The sequence below is a fragment of the Dromaius novaehollandiae genome, chromosome 3, assembly GCF_036370855.1.
Source record: "Dromaius novaehollandiae isolate bDroNov1 chromosome 3, bDroNov1.hap1, whole genome shotgun sequence".
Lineage (NCBI taxonomy): Eukaryota > Metazoa > Chordata > Aves > Casuariiformes > Dromaiidae > Dromaius > Dromaius novaehollandiae.
This window is the reverse complement of record NC_088100.1, coordinates 116849314-116868788: the sequence shown is the minus strand read 5'-3', so window position 1 is coordinate 116868788 and position 19475 is coordinate 116849314. Positions and strand designations below refer to the sequence as shown.

Sequence of the window (19475 nt, the reverse complement as noted above, 5' to 3'; positions counted from 1 at the left end):
TAAGAGTTTATTTGCCCTCTGTTGTATGTTTTTACTCTCCAGCTACTGCAGTTGCTTTACATTCCTTTGCCAGCTTTGCTAGGTGTTATGGCAAAGTATTTTCCCCATTAGTTGGATCCAGGCATTTGAGAGAGATCATCTCTTAGTTGGGTATAAATTAAATTGATGTGGCAAACACTTCTACCAAATGCAGCATGATGTTTCTTTCTTCAGTATTTCAGAAATAAATAATAATATTTCATGAACTCTGCAGGCAATAAAATGGCATAGCTTTAGATGTCTTGCCCGGGCAATTTGTTTGTATTCATTAACATCACCTTTAGGGAGACAAATGTGCCATTATACTTCCAAGTCCCTTGGAGACTTCTGCACGGAAAGCACACTGCATTAGCCCTAAATGTTAAAAACGATAAAACTAAGCAGGCTTTGTGCTGGAGTCCTAGAATGCAAAATGGACTGGACAGAATTCTGTATTCTTGGCAAATTGTTTCTAATATGGAGATTCTGAACACTAATCACTGAAATGTTTGTTCTTACTATTGAATTCAGATTGCTTAGAAGTTCCCCCTTGCCTGTTTGTGTAAAAGCATATGTGTAAAGCTTAATTATCATCTGTTCTCCATGGTGACGGCCAGTCTCCAGTTGCTTGGTAACAATTTTTTCTTTCCTTTTGCCTATTAAAACACTGGTTTTCGTTTACAGTTCATTCAAAAAGTAACTAGTTTGGGTAACAGAGCCATTCTGGTGCTATTATTGCCAGCAATGTTCACCTACTGTGGCTGTACACAGGAATTAAATGTGGAATATGTATAGGAACTCTTAGTGTTAAATATTTCACTAACAACTATTTCTGCTGATGAACAGGTTTGTTTTGCTTACGGATCCAAAGGGGAAAGAACTTATGATGCCAGTAACTGGATTGTTCTGGTGGTGAGAATGTGATAGCCAAGTGCAGAAGTAGTAGTCTCTTGCCTGCAAAAAGTTCCGGGTGCAGAATAATTCTTTCTTTTGCAGACTTTGGGAAATCCTTCTTATAAGCTAAACATCGTTTTTGTGTGTTTTTTTTTTTTTTCCTCCTCTCTCTCTCCTCTGTTCCCTTCCCTCCATTTCAGGAAGGTGAAAAAATAATTCAGGATTTTCTTTGTCAAGTGAAAGCATTGCCCCTGACAGATATGTCAGAAGAAGACATCAAAACCAAGCTGAAGCAGCTGAGGACTGAAGTGTTGGCGAAGAACAACAGTTTTGTGAATGAAATAATTTCCCGAACAAAAGTTACATCATGAAAGATGTGAGAACAGGATGCAACTCTTGAAGTGTTTTATGTTACAAGAACTATCATTTTCTTGTCATGTAGTTTTTATACTTTATGATATTTTGTACTGATTTAGGTAGGGGTCTTTTTTCTTGGATTGTAATTATTTTGTTAAAAAAAAAAAAGTCTGAGCACATTCTGTGCCAGATTCCTACTTTAGTTGTGATTGTTTGTGCCCTTTTAGAAGTGTTCAATAAAATTCTTTTTCATTATTGAGAGAATTGTTAACTATATAAACACATTTTACGAGAAAAAGTGTGCTAGAAAGTATAACTGTTCAGATGGCATACAGCTATCACAGGCTTGAAAAGCAACAGCTTTATACCATGATTCTCTTTTATGTGATGCAATTACACCCATTAAATCAATGAAGTTTTAGTAGTGCTATATAGTGCTCCATTAGGAAAAAGCATGTGATCTCAGGGATTAGTCATAAAATTTGTGTGTGTGTGTACATGTGTGGAGCTTGGGCAGGGGGACAGAATTATTTTTTGTTTTAAACATTACCTGTCCAAACATTGACCCGAATATACCAGAGGCCTGCTCTTCAGGTCCGAGTGGTGGTAACTCTGTTATATTGATGCCCCCCCCCCCCTTTTTTTTTTGATGGCTTCGTAATGTAAACAGAGGCTTGGATGAAGTTACTGTTTAACTGGAACTTCTGAGTTTGTCCTGATTTTTGAAGTCTGTCTACAGAAGAAAGAACCTTTATTTTTCCTTTCTCCCCTCCCTTTTTTCCCTAATACACTTCTCATGTTGTGACATTTTGGAAGCATACAGAACATACAGGTTTATATTCTTTAGCGCATATAGATTTATATTCTGAAATTTAGCACTTTAAATTATAGCTCTAGAATGCTTTACCTGTATTTAAAACTGGCAGCATTGAAAGATTAGTGGGGAAAAGTGTTTATCACGTTGAGAGTATTGGAACAAAATTATGCTGAAGATGTCATGTGCAAGATGTCAGCTCTTGCTGTGTCCTGAAGCAGAGATTACATCAGTGGGTGCGTGCTGGGGATAGCTGCTGCTGTTAAAGCTGTGCTACAGCTCTGCATCGGCAATTAGCCTATTGCAATGGGATTAGTCTATTGCAATAGTTTGTATGTAAACATTTCAGCAATAGTTGTAAAAGAGTTGTCTTGCTCAACTTGTTATTGGATAATCTTTACTTGTAATTAGATTAGAACTTGGAAAAGAAACATTCTTCTCAATGGAAGAAAATATAGGTTGGTTTGATGTGAAAATAGTTCGGATTCTGCCATAACACCTTTTTGGTCTCTAAATTAGAATACAATCTACTTGTAAAGGTAAATAAAAACTTGCATTTACAAACAGTGAAGTAGTCGTATGTATTTGTTACTGTGTCTGGAAAGTGTTCAGATGGAAAAATCCATTATAATTGTACAAGATGTAGCTGTTTTGCAAATTCAATTGGTTAAAGCACAAGCTATTTCAAAATACAGAATGATAGATTAAAATAGACAATGAGAATCAATTCAAAATTACTGCAGAAATTCATAGACACACACTTTGCTAGCATCAGTTAAAGCAGCTTGATCTAATACAACAAGCAGTTCTTGTAAGTACCTGCCCTTCCAGTCACCTACAACCTCCGTGTATGTAAACTGAGCTATCCTGGGTCGGATCAAAGGAGCCTCTAGCCGGGCATCCTGTCTCTAATCATGGCCGTTAGGGAATAACCTAGGAATAGACATAGCCATTTAGAAATCCTCAGCGGTTTTCTTTTCCAGGAACCTGTCTGTTCTCCCCTTGACCCTGTGTGAACTTCTAGCATCTACAGCACTCTTGGCCAAAGGAGTTCTGCACTAAAGTGCCTCCTGCAAGAAGGACCAGTTCTTTTTGTTTGTTTTGAGCCCGATTTCTATTTACATTTGGTGCCTCTTATTTTATGTTCTGCAAGTGTCCACTCTTTCCACGCTGGTTGTGATGCGCAAGTACAGTGTGCCTGCAGTATCTTGAGGAAATACTGCTTTTATTTTTGTATCGCAATTGGAAGCTGATAGAGCTGCTTGTGTGAAACCAGATTTCCCCCTCCCCAGGGGTGAAAGCAGTACTCTGCGTGTTACACAGGAGTGACAAGGACCCTGATTGTACCCGCTCCAGGCAGTACCTTCTCTGTGCCACAGAAGAGGAGTTCTGCCAAAAGGAATTAGCTTGTTTTCTCCCCCCCACACATCCCCCAGGCCCTTCAGCCTCCACAAGGAAGAAAGGGGCAAGTTAATGGAATTTAAGACTTCCCTTCTGCACTGTGCTGACTCCCTTCAGAGCATAGCTCTGCTGCCAGATGCAGGCCAGAGAGAATCTGGCATAGTTTAGGCTCCATATGTCAATGCTACTTGCAAAGTGGGTTACAGGTAGTGAGGAGAGTGGCTATTTTTATTAATTCCAGTATAGCTTTTCTTTCAGAAATGTACCTGGGGCAGGAGCAATGCCGGGAGCCTGTCTGATGCCAAGAATGCAAAGATTATCAAAGCTTCAGAACAAAATAATGTAGCTTTCAAGAAGCATTGAGGCCACTTACTGTCAGCCTTGAATAAAGTTGCAATTTTCTCTTTGCTCATTCACTCCAGTGTTTGAGAAAGCATGGTGCTGAATGCTTACTGCATGTACAGTGGTTTTAGTCTGTGCAGTTACTGTTCATCTGGAAGGCTCTTTATGAAGAGAACTGCTTTGGTGGTGTGAAAGAAAAGAGTGGACATGATCAAACACTGATGGAATTATTTTCCTGTGAGAATGTCATTGTGTCCTGGTTGCTTTACCACTTACGTTCTACTGATCAGTAGTTCAAGTGACGTGTGTGTGTGTAAATACACCTGGTACCAGTATGATGAGAAAATGCTGAATTTACCTTTTGTCTTGTGGTCAAAAGCAGGTGAGGTGCTTGCTGATCAGGCAGGCTCCAGTTATGGTTGGGGGAATTGGGGATCAAGCTAATAAATGCAGTAAAAGCATTCTGCCAGTTCTGGGACTAGGATTGAGGGAACAAAACAGAGATGAGCCCTTGGCTACTGACAAGTGCAGAGGCTGGCTTGTAGAGAGTTTGATTTTTCCAGCCTCATAACAGCCATATCTATTAAGGAGAGCTTTGCATACCTGCGTTGAAGCATTCAGTCTTTGCCTTACGGAGCAGGTCAGTTACTGCCCGGGGCTTTGTGAACATCCTCACTTTGCGCTAGCTCTGGCATGTATTTGGTGTGTGTAGCTCTTCTGGACTGAAAAACACTCCCTAAGTGACTGGGAGTGTTGGCGGTGTACTTCCAGGGACATCTCTCAATCTCGACGTGCATCTATTGCTTTTAGTCTCAGGTAGATTTTGCTATCGGTTGGCATCGACTGATATCGATAGACATCGATACCTTTCGGTCTCAAGAGGCATTTATAGCTTTTGCGCTTGGGCTGATTTTGCTCTTGGTAGCTACTGATGACTATCAACATTAACCAGGCTCAATATCCAGATGCCTCAAGGAGTATGTGTTTGCATACGTATTGCTCCAGAACACCATCTATGGATATCAATTACTATTGGCTGCTTCCAACACCTCCAGCAGCACCAGCAGAGAGTCCCAACTAGTAACCTAGCTGCACCAACCTGACTCCATCCAGAGCTGCTTGGGTGTCGTTCCCAGGGCGATGACTACGCAGAAGCACCCAGGGAGCTACAACAGGTGCAGCAAACCTGGCCTAGTCCTGGGGGGGCTAAAGGGGGGTTGTGCTTTCAACAACCAATATCCTCCAAAGAACCAAAAATGTAGCTGGGGTCACAGAACTTGGTCCCAAGAAATAACAAAGTTTGTTACCACAATACAAGCCTTACAGATTTTAAATAATCTTTGCAAATATCCCTTGGAAGCAATACTCCCTTGATGTTTTCAGTCACTTTTCCTAATGTTTTTCTGTGTAGGTCTTCACTGACTTAAATTTCCCCTTCTTGGTTTTAAGGTGTCTCAACCTAGTGGCAAGTAGTTTCCTTATGCTCTGATGTAATTTAAGAAAAAGTTAAAAGCCAAGTTTTATGTTTCATTGTTGAACCCTAAAATTATCAGCACAATGATTGTGATAATGATTTTAATGCTCTGGTTGTTTCAGCTCTTTTTTTCCACCGTGAGCTAGGGAGGCAGAACAAGAGAGTTCCACTTGTCTGCTGATTGCTCCTCTTCTCATCTTGGGTAGTAATAGGTTTTTCAAGCTTATGCTCTCCTTCTGCTTGCAGTAGATCATCTCTTGTATGTGCATTTTGCTATGGCATTTATCATTATCTTCAGGGACACTGATGCAGTCTAACAATTCACTCACAAATTAATAAAAATATATGACATTAAAAAAAAAAAAAGCCTGCCTACTTTGTCCTTGTATCCTGCAAAAAACCCCAATGTGTTTTAAAGTGAAAATGGCCAGAGACCTGCATGTAGAAACACAAGGAGGTGCCCACGAGCTGTGAGAGCTGTTCCCTCTTCCTGTGGATGTAGGTCCACACCGAAACTGAAACAAGGACTTCCCAACCCATCAGCTGTGCGTCAACCTGCTGACAGTACAACAGTTTTCACAGAAGTCCCAGCCTTAGAGTGGCCAGAGGGGTAGGGAGCGCAGGAACAGCTAGTGGCACTGTGGTGTCGGGTGGGGGCTGTGGTTTCTATAAGTGTCCTCCCAAGGATTAAAAGTTTAGCTGTGACCACAGAACTTGGGCGCTGGCCCCAAAGTCCACAGAAAGCAAGTAACACTTATCGGATAGGCTATGGACCCTGAAGATTACAAAACACTTGCATGGCTGGTTAGCTTTTTTGAGATACCAAGTCTTTTGAAGGGGAAGTGTCAAAGCTGCAGTTGATGCTGAAGGCAGTGAGCGTATGGTTCTCTGCAGCTCCTGCAGTGGCCATGGGACTCCCACAGATGGGAGAAGCCACCAGATGTCTCATCTGCATGTTTTGTCACGGCAAAGCCCTCTTTCAGTTCAGTAAAGCAGCAGATAGAGCAGAACTAAATTGTTTGTAGCATATTTGAGTGTTATTCCTGGTTTTCCGTTGTACTTTTTCACTTAGAGTAGCATTTTAATGGATTTTTTTCCTCATTTTGACTAGCTTTGATTTTTTTTTTTCCTTTTCAGGAAGGAAATTAATTTGTAGAAAGGAAATTTTCACTTTTTATTGCAAAGGCTGGATTTTAAGCACACTGTTATGGTGCAACATTGGTTATGAGAAAACTGCAGTGCTGTTTGTCTTTTTGCTGTAGAAAGACACAGGATTAGCTCTCGGTAATCTCTGTTGTAAGGTCTATACTCATCTGGTGTGAATTGGAGTAGCTGCATGAAGTAAATGGCTTTTTTTCCTGAGTTTATACTGGCTGTTGACTTGACTCATGGGTCCATGCTAATGCTATTGTGCTCTTAGTAGTTCTCAGTGGTTTAATATTTCTCTCTTCAGTATGGAGTGTGTCTGTGGATAAAAGTGTAATTTTCTTACAGAAAAGGAAAACCTCAGAAGCTGATAAACATCTTCACTGTTAGAATTGCAAAGTTTAGTTTTACTGATTTTTAAGGCATCCCAGCAATGTAGTGAGAACTGGCTTAGGTAGACAATCAGACACAGGTTTATTCTGTGCATCGAGAAAGAATAAAACCATCCAAGAATTTTCTCCAGCACATACAGAAGAATATACTTTTTATGACCTTTCTTTTTCCATTTTCCCTATCAAGAGAAATCAGATAAGACGCCAAGCTGCTGAAAGTTGTTTTAAGTGAACAAGAGTTTTCGCCTTGTTCAAAATATCTTTTCCTTGTTTTTATTCTAACAATGTCTGTAAGAAAGGCTAGTGCACTGCTGGGCGGTTGCTCTTTGCTTCTCTGCTGGTGTCCTGGGCTTGCTTGCAAAGGTGGACGCATGGCATCTGCTGGCCTCCTTGTCCTGGGGGAAATTGAGGGCTGGTGAAAATGTCGATGAGCAGCTGCAGGCGGTTGCAGCCTGAAAGGCCAGAGGCCAGAGCTGGAGACCTGAGGGCCTGGGCTGTCCCAAGGGTAGCAAAGATGTTGCAGCAGAGCTGGCCCAAAGATGTTGCAGCAGAGCTGGCCCATCCTCTCCCAGGAAGGCACTGCTTGGTGGGGCTAAACTCCAACTGGGAGGGAGCCAACATTGCGTGGCCTGCACACGTGTGTGCCGATGCCGGGGACTGTGCTCGGTTTGTTCTGCTAGCGTAGATGCAGGCAATGGGTGTTTCTGAGGGGTTTTGGAGCATGATAACCTGGCTGAGGGCAGTTCAGGCCTGTGACCTGCCCTGCATTGAGCAAGATCTTTGCTGGTGCCAGGCATCCCCTCTCCTGGGCCACCCCTCCTGGCTTTTCGGACAAGTCCTTGGGGGGATGCCATGTGAACTGCCACGGTTGTGCAGCTGGGCCGGCTGGTGCTCTGGTAGCCTTTCCTCCTGAAACCGGCAGGTGAGCGAAGATGGGAGCATAAAGCCAAGCTCCCTGCAGGCGCTTTTGTGCAGGGTTCGGGCTTTGATGGCAATCGGCACCATCCCCAGCCCCGGTACCGGTGACGAGTGCCATGAAGCTCATTTCCTTTCCTGGTCTACATGCCATCTGCCGGTGTTAACGGCTCATAGCCCCACTGTGAGTGAGACACAGGAACATTAAGTAATAAAATTTGAAAGGGCTTATGTAGTTTCTTTGGTTGGGAGGGAAGGGGGGTTGATCCTTTGAAGTCCTCTTGGTGGGTTGTCCCGTTTGGCACCCTTCCCTTTCTCTGTTGGCTGACATGCCTGTTCAGGAAGCACTGGTTTTCACCAGCTCTGCAAATACTACTCTGATGAGCAAATTCAAATCCATTTCCTTTCTCTAGCAATATCCTCATTATCTGCAAACCTGACATTTGCAGATAATGTCTAAAAATTTGCTCATTAGTCCTTCCCAGAGGAGAAAGTGGCAGCGTATGAGGTGTGCCTGGTACAAACCCTGGCGGGTGGCTCTTCCCTGCCTGAGGCCCAAGGATGCTGTTGTCGGATAATAGCAGTAGTGAGCCCCATTCATCATCCAGACTCCCTAAGGATCACTCCTAGTGGTGGTTCGTAAGGGTAGTGGGCTTGTTGCAGTCCTGCCCCAGTTGCAGCCCAGCAGCTTCCGTGAGTCTTTCTGCTCCCGTTGGCTGTGTCATGTCAGCGGGCGCCAGGCTGGCACCAGACCACATAGCGTGAGGCTCTGCATGGACACAGAGTGGCGGCTGCCACGCTTCCTGAAGCTGTCGCCTGTGGCCAAGGCACGTATCGTTGGCTATGTCTAGCAACCCGGTTTTGGCCATCAGGTAATTGCTGCCATGCAGAGTGCCGGTAGGTAAGCTATGCCGGTGGATGTGTTACACTTTGTGCACGAAGTGGATGGAGCAAATGTGCCCGCCTGTTAAATGGCAGGAGACCAGGAGCAACCGGTGCAGTCAGGGCATCACTGTGTGTACAGCAGGTTCTGAGCTAGGGAAAAGTAGGGTCTCTTGCTTTTGCTCCTTAAATTCAGGTTTCTCTATCTGGCAGCACTCTGGCCAGCATTTTACAGTGAATGAAGGCAATACGCGCTCCTGTCCTTGGAGTCAGTCTGTCATCGACTCTGCACAGAGGATCTTCACTGCAGCAGCAGATTTGGGCATGTCTCTTGGCTTGGGTGTGATCAGGGTACTGCAGAGATGGGAGAACACAAAATGTCCGTATCAGTGCAGCACTAGAGCCGAGGTCTTTAAACATGTGCAAGCAAAATCTGGTGCTCTGGGGGGATGTGTGTAACAGAAACCAGGAGAACAAAAGGAAGCCTGAGGCATAACTTATTTTCAACTTTCTTAGTCATCGTCATGTTGAGATGTCAAAGCTCTTGTGAATGTGCAGAAATTACTCCTAGCAGCTCCTGGCAGAGGCAATGCCAGCAAAGAGAGCTTGAAGCCATCTATCTTAATTAAATTACATATTGATCTCCTATTCAAATATAATGAATTTCACTGCTTCAGAGTTGTAAGCCAGAAGTGTACAACACAGCAGTCAATTGACAAATGTAAGGATGAGCTATTGCCCATCCCTTGTTGCTCTTCCCAGAGGCAGAGAGGAGGTGGCATTTTGTAGCAGTCACATAACTGAATGCCTTATTGTGTGAAAATGAATAACTGCCCATGTCCTAGGGCCGGGGTGTTTCATCCAGATGTGTTGTGCAAGTGGGAGAGACCAGCTGTGCTTGCTGCACCATGCAAAGAAAGCTACTGCTTTTGCATTTGTTTCCTGAGGCCTGCGGGAGCTGATCTCCCCACATTTACAGCCTGGGATGAGCTGTTTTGCTGGTGGGGCACTGTGGAAACAGTCTTCTTCCACCCAGGCTCTGCTCCCTCCCTCCTCTGCACCCGGGAGGCCTCATTGCACCTGGGCTCACCAGCCAAAGGATTCCCCAGTGCTGGCTGTGTTTTCTGCTGACGATTTTCACTGCTTTCTGGGTTGGCTTCCTCTTCTGGCACAAGGTTGCTGCACTGGGGCTAAGCTGCTTTGAAACAAGTGAGGTTTTAGCTGCCAGTCCAGCTATGGTCCCTAGGATCAGTGCCCAGCTATTGGGACTGAACAGAAATGAGCCAAACCTCTTGTCTTGGCCTGGAGCTTGAACTGCTTTGCTGGAAGGAATAGCCCTAAAAAGCTTTTAATGCTGGTTATCAACAGTAACTGAGTTAGGCTGCAAGTACTGTTTGTCTGTGAACACGCATTTTAACATAGGCCTGATTGAAAGCAGTTCATCTTTTCCCTTGGGTTGCAAGAAGCCGTTGCGCACTGCGCGGGCATCTCGGAGCAACGTCGCTGAGCGGGGAGGGCTTTGCTGCGCCGGGGAGCGAGCGCTGCTGCTTTGCTTGCTCTGCGGAGCAGAGGCACCTGGGTCCCTATGGCCGAGACCGCAAAGGCACCTGCTCACACTGATTGAAATTGCTCCCTAGCAACCCTGGAACAATTAGATGCTCTCAAAAAGGCATGTTTCCTTACCTCTGATCATCCATTTTCCCTCCCAGCAAAGCAAGGATAACATTAATCCTTATTTCCAATTGCTTAGCTGATAATCAGTTCCTAGATTGATGAGCACTGCAAAAATAGGCTGAAATAATGCTAAAAATAGACACTGCCCTCTGCAAAGGGGAGCTCAGCTCTAGCATAGCTGTTAACCTACCTGATTTCAGTACTGCCAGCAGCCAACAGCTGGCTCACACTCTGCTGAGACTTTATAAATAGAAATCAGTTGTTTGTGACTTCGAATGTAAGCAAAACACGTTTGTTAGAACACTAGATTGCTGCTAATGTTTTAAAAGATTTGTAAAAATTAATTATTGATCTTTAGGGCTTGTGTGTTTTTCCTCAATCGTTGGTTTGTCAGTTCTGTCAATTTACCAAGACCTATCTGTGTTTCCTTATTCTCCCCCTCTGCTAAAAGACAGCAGCCTTCCTTTAGGAGGGTTGTATAAGCACGACCTTTATCCGAATGGGGAAGTTTAGCCTCAAAAATGGATTTCAACATATCTGGTGCATAGGAAACAGAGGCGACCCTTTCTACAGCCTGGCCAGCCCTGAAACCCTATTCTTCCTGCAGCTTTCAGTCAATGAAAAATATAACAAAAAATACCTGGAACTAACCAGCCTCAAAAACGCTCAGGGAAGTGAAAGACTTTGCCGCCCCAGCACAGGAGCCTCAGCAGGCAGCGCTCTGAGCAGAGGTGTTACTGCTTTCTGTGAGTTGCAGTGGGGGGTAAACGCCAGGGAGGCAGAAGAGCTATTTAAGCTAGAGGACAATGTAGGCCCAGGAACAAAAGGCTGCTGAATGCCCATTAATGCATTTGGCTGGGAGCAAAAAGAAACTTCTGCAACTGTCAGTCAGGGAGGTTTTGGGAAACCATCCTGCAGCTTTAGGGGGGCAAGTGCCTTATCTGGTTTTAAGATGGTATCTTTGGTTGCTGAAGCAAGGGATGCCCCTTCCAGTTCTGTGTTTCTTCTAAAATTAAGCATATCCCCAAACACAGTGTGCCTCTTTGCATTGCATTGGATATGTTTGCAGATAGTCACTGGGCTCCTGTGAATAATTCCTCTTTGTTCAGCACCGCAGAAATGGTGAGAGAAACAGGAAGAGCTGATCCAAGCAGAGCATGTGCTTAAACTGCTGTGTTTCAAATAAGGAACAACAGTGGTTTTGGGTGATACACCACAATATGCTTGATTTTTCTGTTATCAGAGTTAGTGACAAAACTTGCATTGATTTGAATAGAGCAGGACTAGGTCACCAAGCACCTGTGAGACATTAATTTTCACTTCCTTCTGTCTTGAAAATGCAAACACGGAGCTTTTGAGGCTCAGCAGGGTCCTAAAATTGAAGGCTGAGGAATGGTGCTGCAGCACGATCTTCTAGTGAAGGAGAAGGGAGATAGCTGGTACCAAGAGGGAGGAAGAACAGTGCGGGCCCAGGAGTGCCCTCTGTGCTGGCAGGGGCTGCAGCCTGGTCTCCTGGGGGAATTAAGATTATGAGAGGGATGTGCGTGTTGCAGCCTCCCATTCCCCAAATTTTTAGTCCATTGGACAATTTCTATAGACTTTGAGCAAGAGGGTTTCAAAATTTAGAAGTTTTGTGGAGATAGGGGACTAGAGACATAAGAGAATATCTTAATTAGAGATCAAGCTTTAATTAGACATCAGGAAAGCTGCAGGAGAGAGCTGTTGGGTACCAGACTGCTTTACCTCCCCTGCTCTCTGATCTCCCCGTTTCTCCCTGACTTCACACCTAGGGTCTGTCTCCTCCTTCTCATCATTGCCCTTCTCCTGGTTTTGTCCCAGCTCCTCTTGCTGCCCTCGGCCCCGCTGAGTGTTGTGCTGGTTCGTGGCTGCCGGCTCCGCTCCCCAGTGCAGGGAGGAAGCAGGCATGTCCTGGCGGGATCAGCTTTGTGGAGAGACCTGTGGGGCTCAACCACCGCCTTGGGCCCTGCTTGCCAGCCAGGGAGTGAGCTCATGGGCCCCAAGGCGGGCAGTGTGGGGACCACATGGGTGTTCGTCCAGGCTCAGCTGGGAGCTAATCATCCATGAGGAGGTAGGGGAGGGACAGACTGAAATTTTTGATGTACCTCACGCACTGCTCTTGTTTTAAAGACCAAACCAAACAAAAAGGGTGTTTGCACTCAGAAATGGTCCATTTTCTGCTTTTGAGAAATGTGCACTCTAAAGTCTTTCAGTTCCAGCTACCAGGGAAAGTCACTGGAAAGATCAGTGGTGCTGAAGGCATGCAAGCAGGATGGCTTAAGGACCTGGATGACAGAACTCTTCATATAACCCAGCTGTGTTGCACCAAAACCTTACCTTTGTAGAAATGAAGTCAGGGAAAATTTAGGCCTGAGATAACACTTGGAATAAGCGAATCGAAGTGTATATTCCTATGCAGAGGTCAGCCTGTTACCCAGACAGCCTAAAGCTCCCTCAGCAGGTTAGAAAGGAAAGCCACCAGGAGACCTTTAATATCTTTGGAGACTTGGGTGGCCTGTTAAAATGGCTTATAACCACCTACCAGGTGAAGCTGTAATAGTAAATAACCACCGCAGTATGTTAAGTGCTTATGCAAGTTTAGTACAAATGGTTTGTTTAGCAAATAAGACATAGGATCTCTCATGTATCCAGCTGAATAAACAAAATGATCAAACATGATGAGTTCATCATCTTTAGCTTGTGTTGATACTCTTGACAGAGAGTTGCAAAACGCTCAGAGAAGGAATATAGAGATAAAATAATATATTAAATATGTGTTTTTAGGGATAGCTTTCCAAAGAGAAGCTTTCTTGCACCATTCTGCCCTTTCCTGTCAGGCTGTGATGGAAAATGTCCGAGGGAGCAGACTGCAGCTGTGCTGAAAAACTATTTACGATGAAGCTTTATGCAGTGTCTAGTAGAAGAGGGTCTGTATCTGAGCTGGTGTCTCTGCTGTCTCTGGGCGCCGGGGAGCAGTCCTTCTGAAAGGAGGCCCCTGCCTTGGGGCTGTGCGCCCGCTGCCAGTCCCCCAGTGCCTCAGACTGCAGGGGCAACTTTCTCGTCACGTGCGCCCAGACCAGGTCCTCCCTTGCCCGCCCATCTTGCGCCTTCGCCGCTGGGCAGAGAGGCCGACCCTGGCTGAGGAAGGGCAGCGGGAACGGGGTGACCCCGGCTTTGCTCCTGCCTCGGCCCTTCTGCAGGGCAGGTCACCTCGCGATGGCCTGACGCTGTGTCCTGGGGGCCGGGTTTGCTGTGAACAGTCATCAGGGGTGAAATGGAGCTTGGAACGGCTGACGCTTTCAGTTTTCCTTTAAATAAAATCATTTATGTGTCACACTCGCACCCTACCCAATCCTGCTCTGTGGAGAGCATCAGCTATTTTAACTCTATTTTTAGTAGCTTGCAGCTCTGTTCACTTTCCAGATTGAAGTGCTCATCAATAATATATTAGGATTTGAATGACTGAATTTGTTGAACAGCAGGGGAAGAAAATCCATATTGGGCCTTGTCACTTAGCTCTCCCTAGGGCAGCTTTGCAGACTGTGCAGTTTAACTGCCATGGAGAAAAGCTGTGTGGTTTGAATTAAACACAGCACTGTTTAAAAGGCTCATATTGTGTGCTCAGGGTCTGTCCTCAGTCACAGCATCCGCTCTGCAGCCACTTTAATAACACTCACAAGAAACTTTCTATCCCCATGAGAAAGCAGGCACTGAACTGGGGAAAAGCCCCCTGAAAGGTAGTGCTGCCTGGTGGCTGGAGCTTAGGCTGGGAGCCAGACTGCCCATGCTGGAGACACGGCCTAGTAATGGGGTGCTAGAAAGACGCTGGGGTGGCCCTGGAGCGTACAGGCCCCTTTCTGCACTTCTCCTTCAGCGTGTCTGCAGTCTCCTCTTCCCTGTGCTCAGAAGGGAAATGTTATGCCCAGAGGAGCCAGACAATGTGGGGAAAAATGACGTGCAGCTGAAAGCCTGATTCAGATCACCCCAAGCGGGAGGCACTCGATGCTGAGCTGAGGAATGGACTGGTAGCCAGTTGCTCTGTGCAGCAGCCTTGTGCTTAATGTCAGCGGTCTGGCAGTGCACCACTTTTCCTTGTTTTTTGTTAGGCAAAGATAATTTCTTTAATCAAATTATGTTTTTAAAACATCTTTCTTGAGTCTCCTCTGTTGAAGTAATTAGACATTTTTTTACTTTGGCTGGAAGGGCACCCAGAAACACTTCTTAAGGCACTTGAGCCACACTATTGCTTGCTAGCAAACTGGCCTGAATGTTGGCTGCACTCTGAAAGTTACCTGGCCGACAACTTAAATGGCTGGCAAAGGGGTGGCAGGAGCTGCAGCAGCCTGGGTGTCTCATCCCAGATGGAAGTCCTCAAGAGCTGCAGGTGATTCAGATATCTGGGAGTCAGGATCATGGGGGCGGCTTGGGCATCACGACAGCCAATATTGCCGTGCCCAGCTTTGGGGTCCTGAGGTGGCCTGTAGGCATTACCAAAATGAGGGGCAGGGAAGGGGACAGCTGTGTAAAGCACGACAGCCAGATGAGCAGAGACCCCGGCTGACCCCGTCCCTCTCTGATAGGTCTGTCCGACAAGGACCCCTGGGAGAAGGGGCCACCGCTCCCAGTGGCACTGTCCTGCAGTGGGCAGATGGCCCCGCTCATACCTGGCCGGGGCGGAGGAAACACAGCTCTGTGGAGCCCTTGGCTCTCAAGTCAGACCTCTGGACCTAAATCCTGCCAGAGACATCCAGATCCCTCACCAGATTTGGCTTAGAGGGGTCTAAATATTAGGAGCTGCACTGCTGTGCCCACGATGCCCACAGGTCCTTGGTGGATGTGACCCCTGCACATTGTAATGCCTAGTGAGTTTGTATTACAGGCTCCTATAGGTGCTCTTTTTTGGAGAGCTTGAAGGTGTTGGCTATTAACTCTGGCTGTATTAGGCCATGTTTTCTCCTCTGGAGGTCCACGTGGACCTCCTAAGAAGTGTGTATTTTATCAGGAGGTGTCACCAAGCTGAGCCAGACCACGAGGCTCCGCATTCTCTCATGACCCCTGTTGGATATTACTCACTGGCTATGCTAGTCTTTAATGTCTGTATGGAAAAGCAAGAAAAAACATTCACTATATGAAATAGAATTTCTCATCGGTGAATTTTCCAGATGCTTTGGAAAATAAACTGGTGTGCTCTAGCAGTAAAGAAATTACGATATTGCTAGGGACTTCCAGCATTACCTGTATGTGGCCCTGAATATTTTTGTCATCATTGCTGTTTTGTAGATGAAACCAGCCAAAAAAGAATGAGCAATCCCAAACAATAATTTTTGCATGAACTTTTGAAGTAATATTTTTAAAACAAAGCAGTGTAGATCTAAATGCATTCAGGTTGGGAGACAATAGCATAAAAGAACTACTGAAGAAGTAGCTCATCAACATTTTCAATGTTTAGATACAAAGCAAAAAAACCTAATTTTTTAGGATAGCTGTTAAAAATGCTGAGTGGTATAGCTATCTTTTCACTGGTATTTTCAAAATCTAGAGCTATGCTTTTTCAGATTACTTTGACAAATGGATGTCTTGTTAAAATCCCCCTGAGCCAAGATGATTTCTAACTTACAGCTTACTTCCTAATTCTGTTACCTACATGATGGGGGGATTTGTTTCTTTCAGCTTTATACATGGCAACATCTGCTTTAAACTCTTTCATTTGCCTTTAATCACACTTAAGTTTTCAGTGCTGTATCCTAAGATCCTTTTTAATAAGCTTTGCATTCACAAGTCAACCAAACTATCTACTTGCTCTGGACTGGCCTGATGCTCTAGCAGAGATGCAGTGAGCCCCATCCCACTTGCACTGGTGTGAAGCACCGATTGCCCAGTCGCACCAGGTTTCGCAAAGAGCCAGTGACTGGGGCTGATCTCGGGACATGCTTGATAATCTCGGTTTCTACTGAAGCCAAGGTGTCCTGTATGCATCATGATTTGTAAGGTTGGGACTTTCACCCTTGTCTTTTAAAGTAAAAACTACGTAGAAAGATTTGCTAAGGCATTGGTCTGGAGCTCAAAGAGCTATGCTTAACTTCTGATTCTTGCACAGATCTCCTGTATTACCAGGGGCAAGGCAAGGAATCTCTCAGTATCTCGGTTTGTGCACATAGCATATGTAAAATGAGGATGCTCAAAGCTTCTCTTTGGGAGGCTTGAGCATAAAGTTATGGCTGTTCATGAGCTACTTGGACTTCATGCGCAGTAGAAGTACAGAGCAAAGAGGGAGAGAGGACAGAATACCTAATTCATCCATGGGCTTCTAGTTACTGTGACAGTGTTCAGAGAAGTTAGAAAAAGGTGACTGCACTTCAGCTAGAGGCAGTCACTAAGAAGTGATTCCTGATGGTTTATTCTTTCTCTGAAGGGCTGTAGATACAGCCTGTAACTGCCTATAACCCAATTTTAATATAAGGTAACTTCTGTTTAAATGATCTTGCAGATCTCAAGGATTTTACCATCATTTATTAGATCTCCATGGGAATATTTTGTTTCCTCTGTAAAAGTGCAGCTGATGCTCACGGGAGTTTGTTTAATTTTATCTACATTTTGGAAGACGAAAGAAAAAAATAATATATAGAAGACGAAAGAAAAAAATAAATATAGGTAAAACCAAGATTTTACTTCCAAGGGCAAAGACTTCAGGCTCATTATATGGGTATGAACAATCTCTTTCAATATTGCTCTGTTCCTTTATAATTGCTGACAGGTTTTTACTTGATTTGCACAGATTTCATGAATGGGTGTTTATTTCCCCTTATAATACAAATGAATTGTTTTGATCTTGCATAGGGGAGGAATGTTACAAATCCAGTAGATGTAATGAGACACAGACCATTACAGCTCTTCTCGCAAATGCAACACTGGGCTGGAGTGCAGGACCAAACTTCAGACACTGCATAATTAGTGTGCGAGTGAGCTGAGCAGAGCTCAAAGCTCCTGACTTCTGTAATCTGTCCCATTCACATTACTGCAGAGGAGTCCTGCCTGGTTTTGCTCCTCCACTGATTTCATCACTTTTTTTTTCATGTCAAAATTAAGCTACTGTAGCATATTAGGCTAACATTTGTCCCTTCCTGGACACCACAGGTTAGCTGAAACCCCTCATTTGAAAGACACTTATTATCAAGTTGCCACGTATTTCCTACTTGAAGTGCCTTTCTGAGTGACTCTGAGTCACTTGTCCCACATAGTTTCCTAGGAGGGGGGCACAGGCAGCAGTCCATGGCTCGGCAAGGATGAAGGGTTTAGCACCATGACCCCGTGTTTCTCTGCAGGTCCTCAGCAGCCCAAGGTGTTGAGATGCTGCAAGAGCTGCTTGGGCAACCCTGGGGCCGTGCAGAGCCCCTGGACGTCCATACAGACCTTGCAATTAGTGTGGTTCTGCACAGGGCCGCCTGCTGGACGGAGAAAGGGGACTTCAAAGAAAGAAATGAAAGGGGATGGGGGAGAAGTCTGCACTGAATCAGGGTAGAAAGTGATGGAAATAGATGACAAGAATGAAACAAATGCAGAGGAAGGAAAGCAAAGTGAAATAAGAGAATGATATTTAGAGTCTGCAGCTTTTCCACGTGCATATGATGCAATAAACTAGAACGATTCAAATACAACGGAGGAACAAGGATATATCCTTGGTGAATTCATTGATACTGCTTGACTTTTTGATTGCATTCCTCTTGGGATCTAACTGCCTTGTGGATACAGAACAATGGAAAGCCTAAAAGTGCGTCTCTGACAGTACTTCAGTCTCAGTAATCAGGTATAACTGGTGACTGAGTAAGGCAAACACCTGCAGCAGTGCTCCCGAGACGTGGCCACTGGCTGGGTGTGCGTTGCCAGAGCGCTGTAGCACAAAGCAGCATGGGTTATGGATTATATTGCTAGCAGAACAGCTGACGTTAGGGGAGAGAGACTGCAGAGATTTGTCTCTGTGTTCGGTAATAGATAAAAGATCTGAGGAACAGCAGAGAACTTGTATGCCGAAGGGACTGGCAGGCAGCATGGTGCACACTTCTGCCAATCTATCAGAGTCAAGGTGCATTTAATGCAAATGCCTCCCCTTGGCATAATACATGATAAGAGATCAAAACACACTGAAAGAATTGGTCCAGGAAAGAAAAGAGACATCTAACAATTAGATGGCTACTGTTATCAAAACAATCCCAAGCACATAACTTATAAATGCATTAGATCCATTCCACTTTCTTCATTAGTCCTGCTTGCTCTCTTAAAATAGCCTTTGTACATGATTAACTGATGATCTAAACACAAATTAAACTTTTACAGGGCTAACTCTGATTTTAGTACAACTTCAACTGACTTCCAAGAGAAGTCTGTGGGAACATCTGACAGCAAAATTAAGTTGTATGTTTATTGTGGGAGTTCATTTCTTATGAAAACTGTAAGTGTTTTGCTTTCCTGGCACTTGAATTTTTAAACCTGCAATCCTAACAGGTTACAAATTTAAGTTTTCTATATAGCAGACAGGAGTAACTTCACTTTATATTGAAGCATTGACACCTCTGCAGAGGAACATTTTAACTATTGAACAGCACGTGGGAGTCCTGCCAGACAGTCTGAAATAGGCAGTGAAAAACAATATGATTTCCCCTTGCAACAATGGGAAATTTTAGGCAGACAAATGTAATTACAAAGCTGGAGCTTGAACCACATCCAATAGCTATAATAACTTTGGGCCTCCAAGCATCTGAGAAAAAATCCTAATAAACCCAGAATTCAATAATACCGTTCAGGTTTGATACTGTAACAAGCTAAAAGGTTTGAAAACTGGAGTACCCTTTTTTCAGATTCATGGAAACTTTTCAAAGGCGAGCCGTGATGAGAGCTCGGGGGGAGGCAGCACAGTTTCCACAGAACTTTTTAGACAGCTATAGATCTCCTTTTGCAGCTGCTTTGTTAGCCAAAAGCCTCACATCTGTCTGTGCATATGGAAGCTTTTCTTCCATATCCACCGACTTTTGCCTGTGGTGAGATTTTATGCTCTCCACAAAGCTACCAGTCAGTCAGAGGACACAAAGACCAAGGACCTGCCCTCACAGCCTGATTTGCAGCCATCGATTTTAATTATCATCTCACCAGTGAT

The 19475-nt window shown here is 44.7% G+C and overlaps 1 protein-coding gene across 2 annotated transcripts in view; it reads left to right on the top strand.

Moving 5' to 3' along the window:
* Positions 1–2649, top strand: part of MSH2 (mutS homolog 2) — a 56339-nt gene extending 53690 nt beyond the window's left edge. For both annotated transcript variants that reach the window (XM_026094630.2, XM_064509907.1), the window contains exon 16: positions 1113–2649. In XM_026094630.2, the coding sequence (XP_025950415.1) occupies positions 1113–1283 (171 nt within the window). In that variant the 3' untranslated portion in view covers positions 1284–2649. The remainder of the gene's footprint in view (positions 1–1112) is intronic.
* Positions 2650–19475: the final 16826 nt, after the last annotated feature.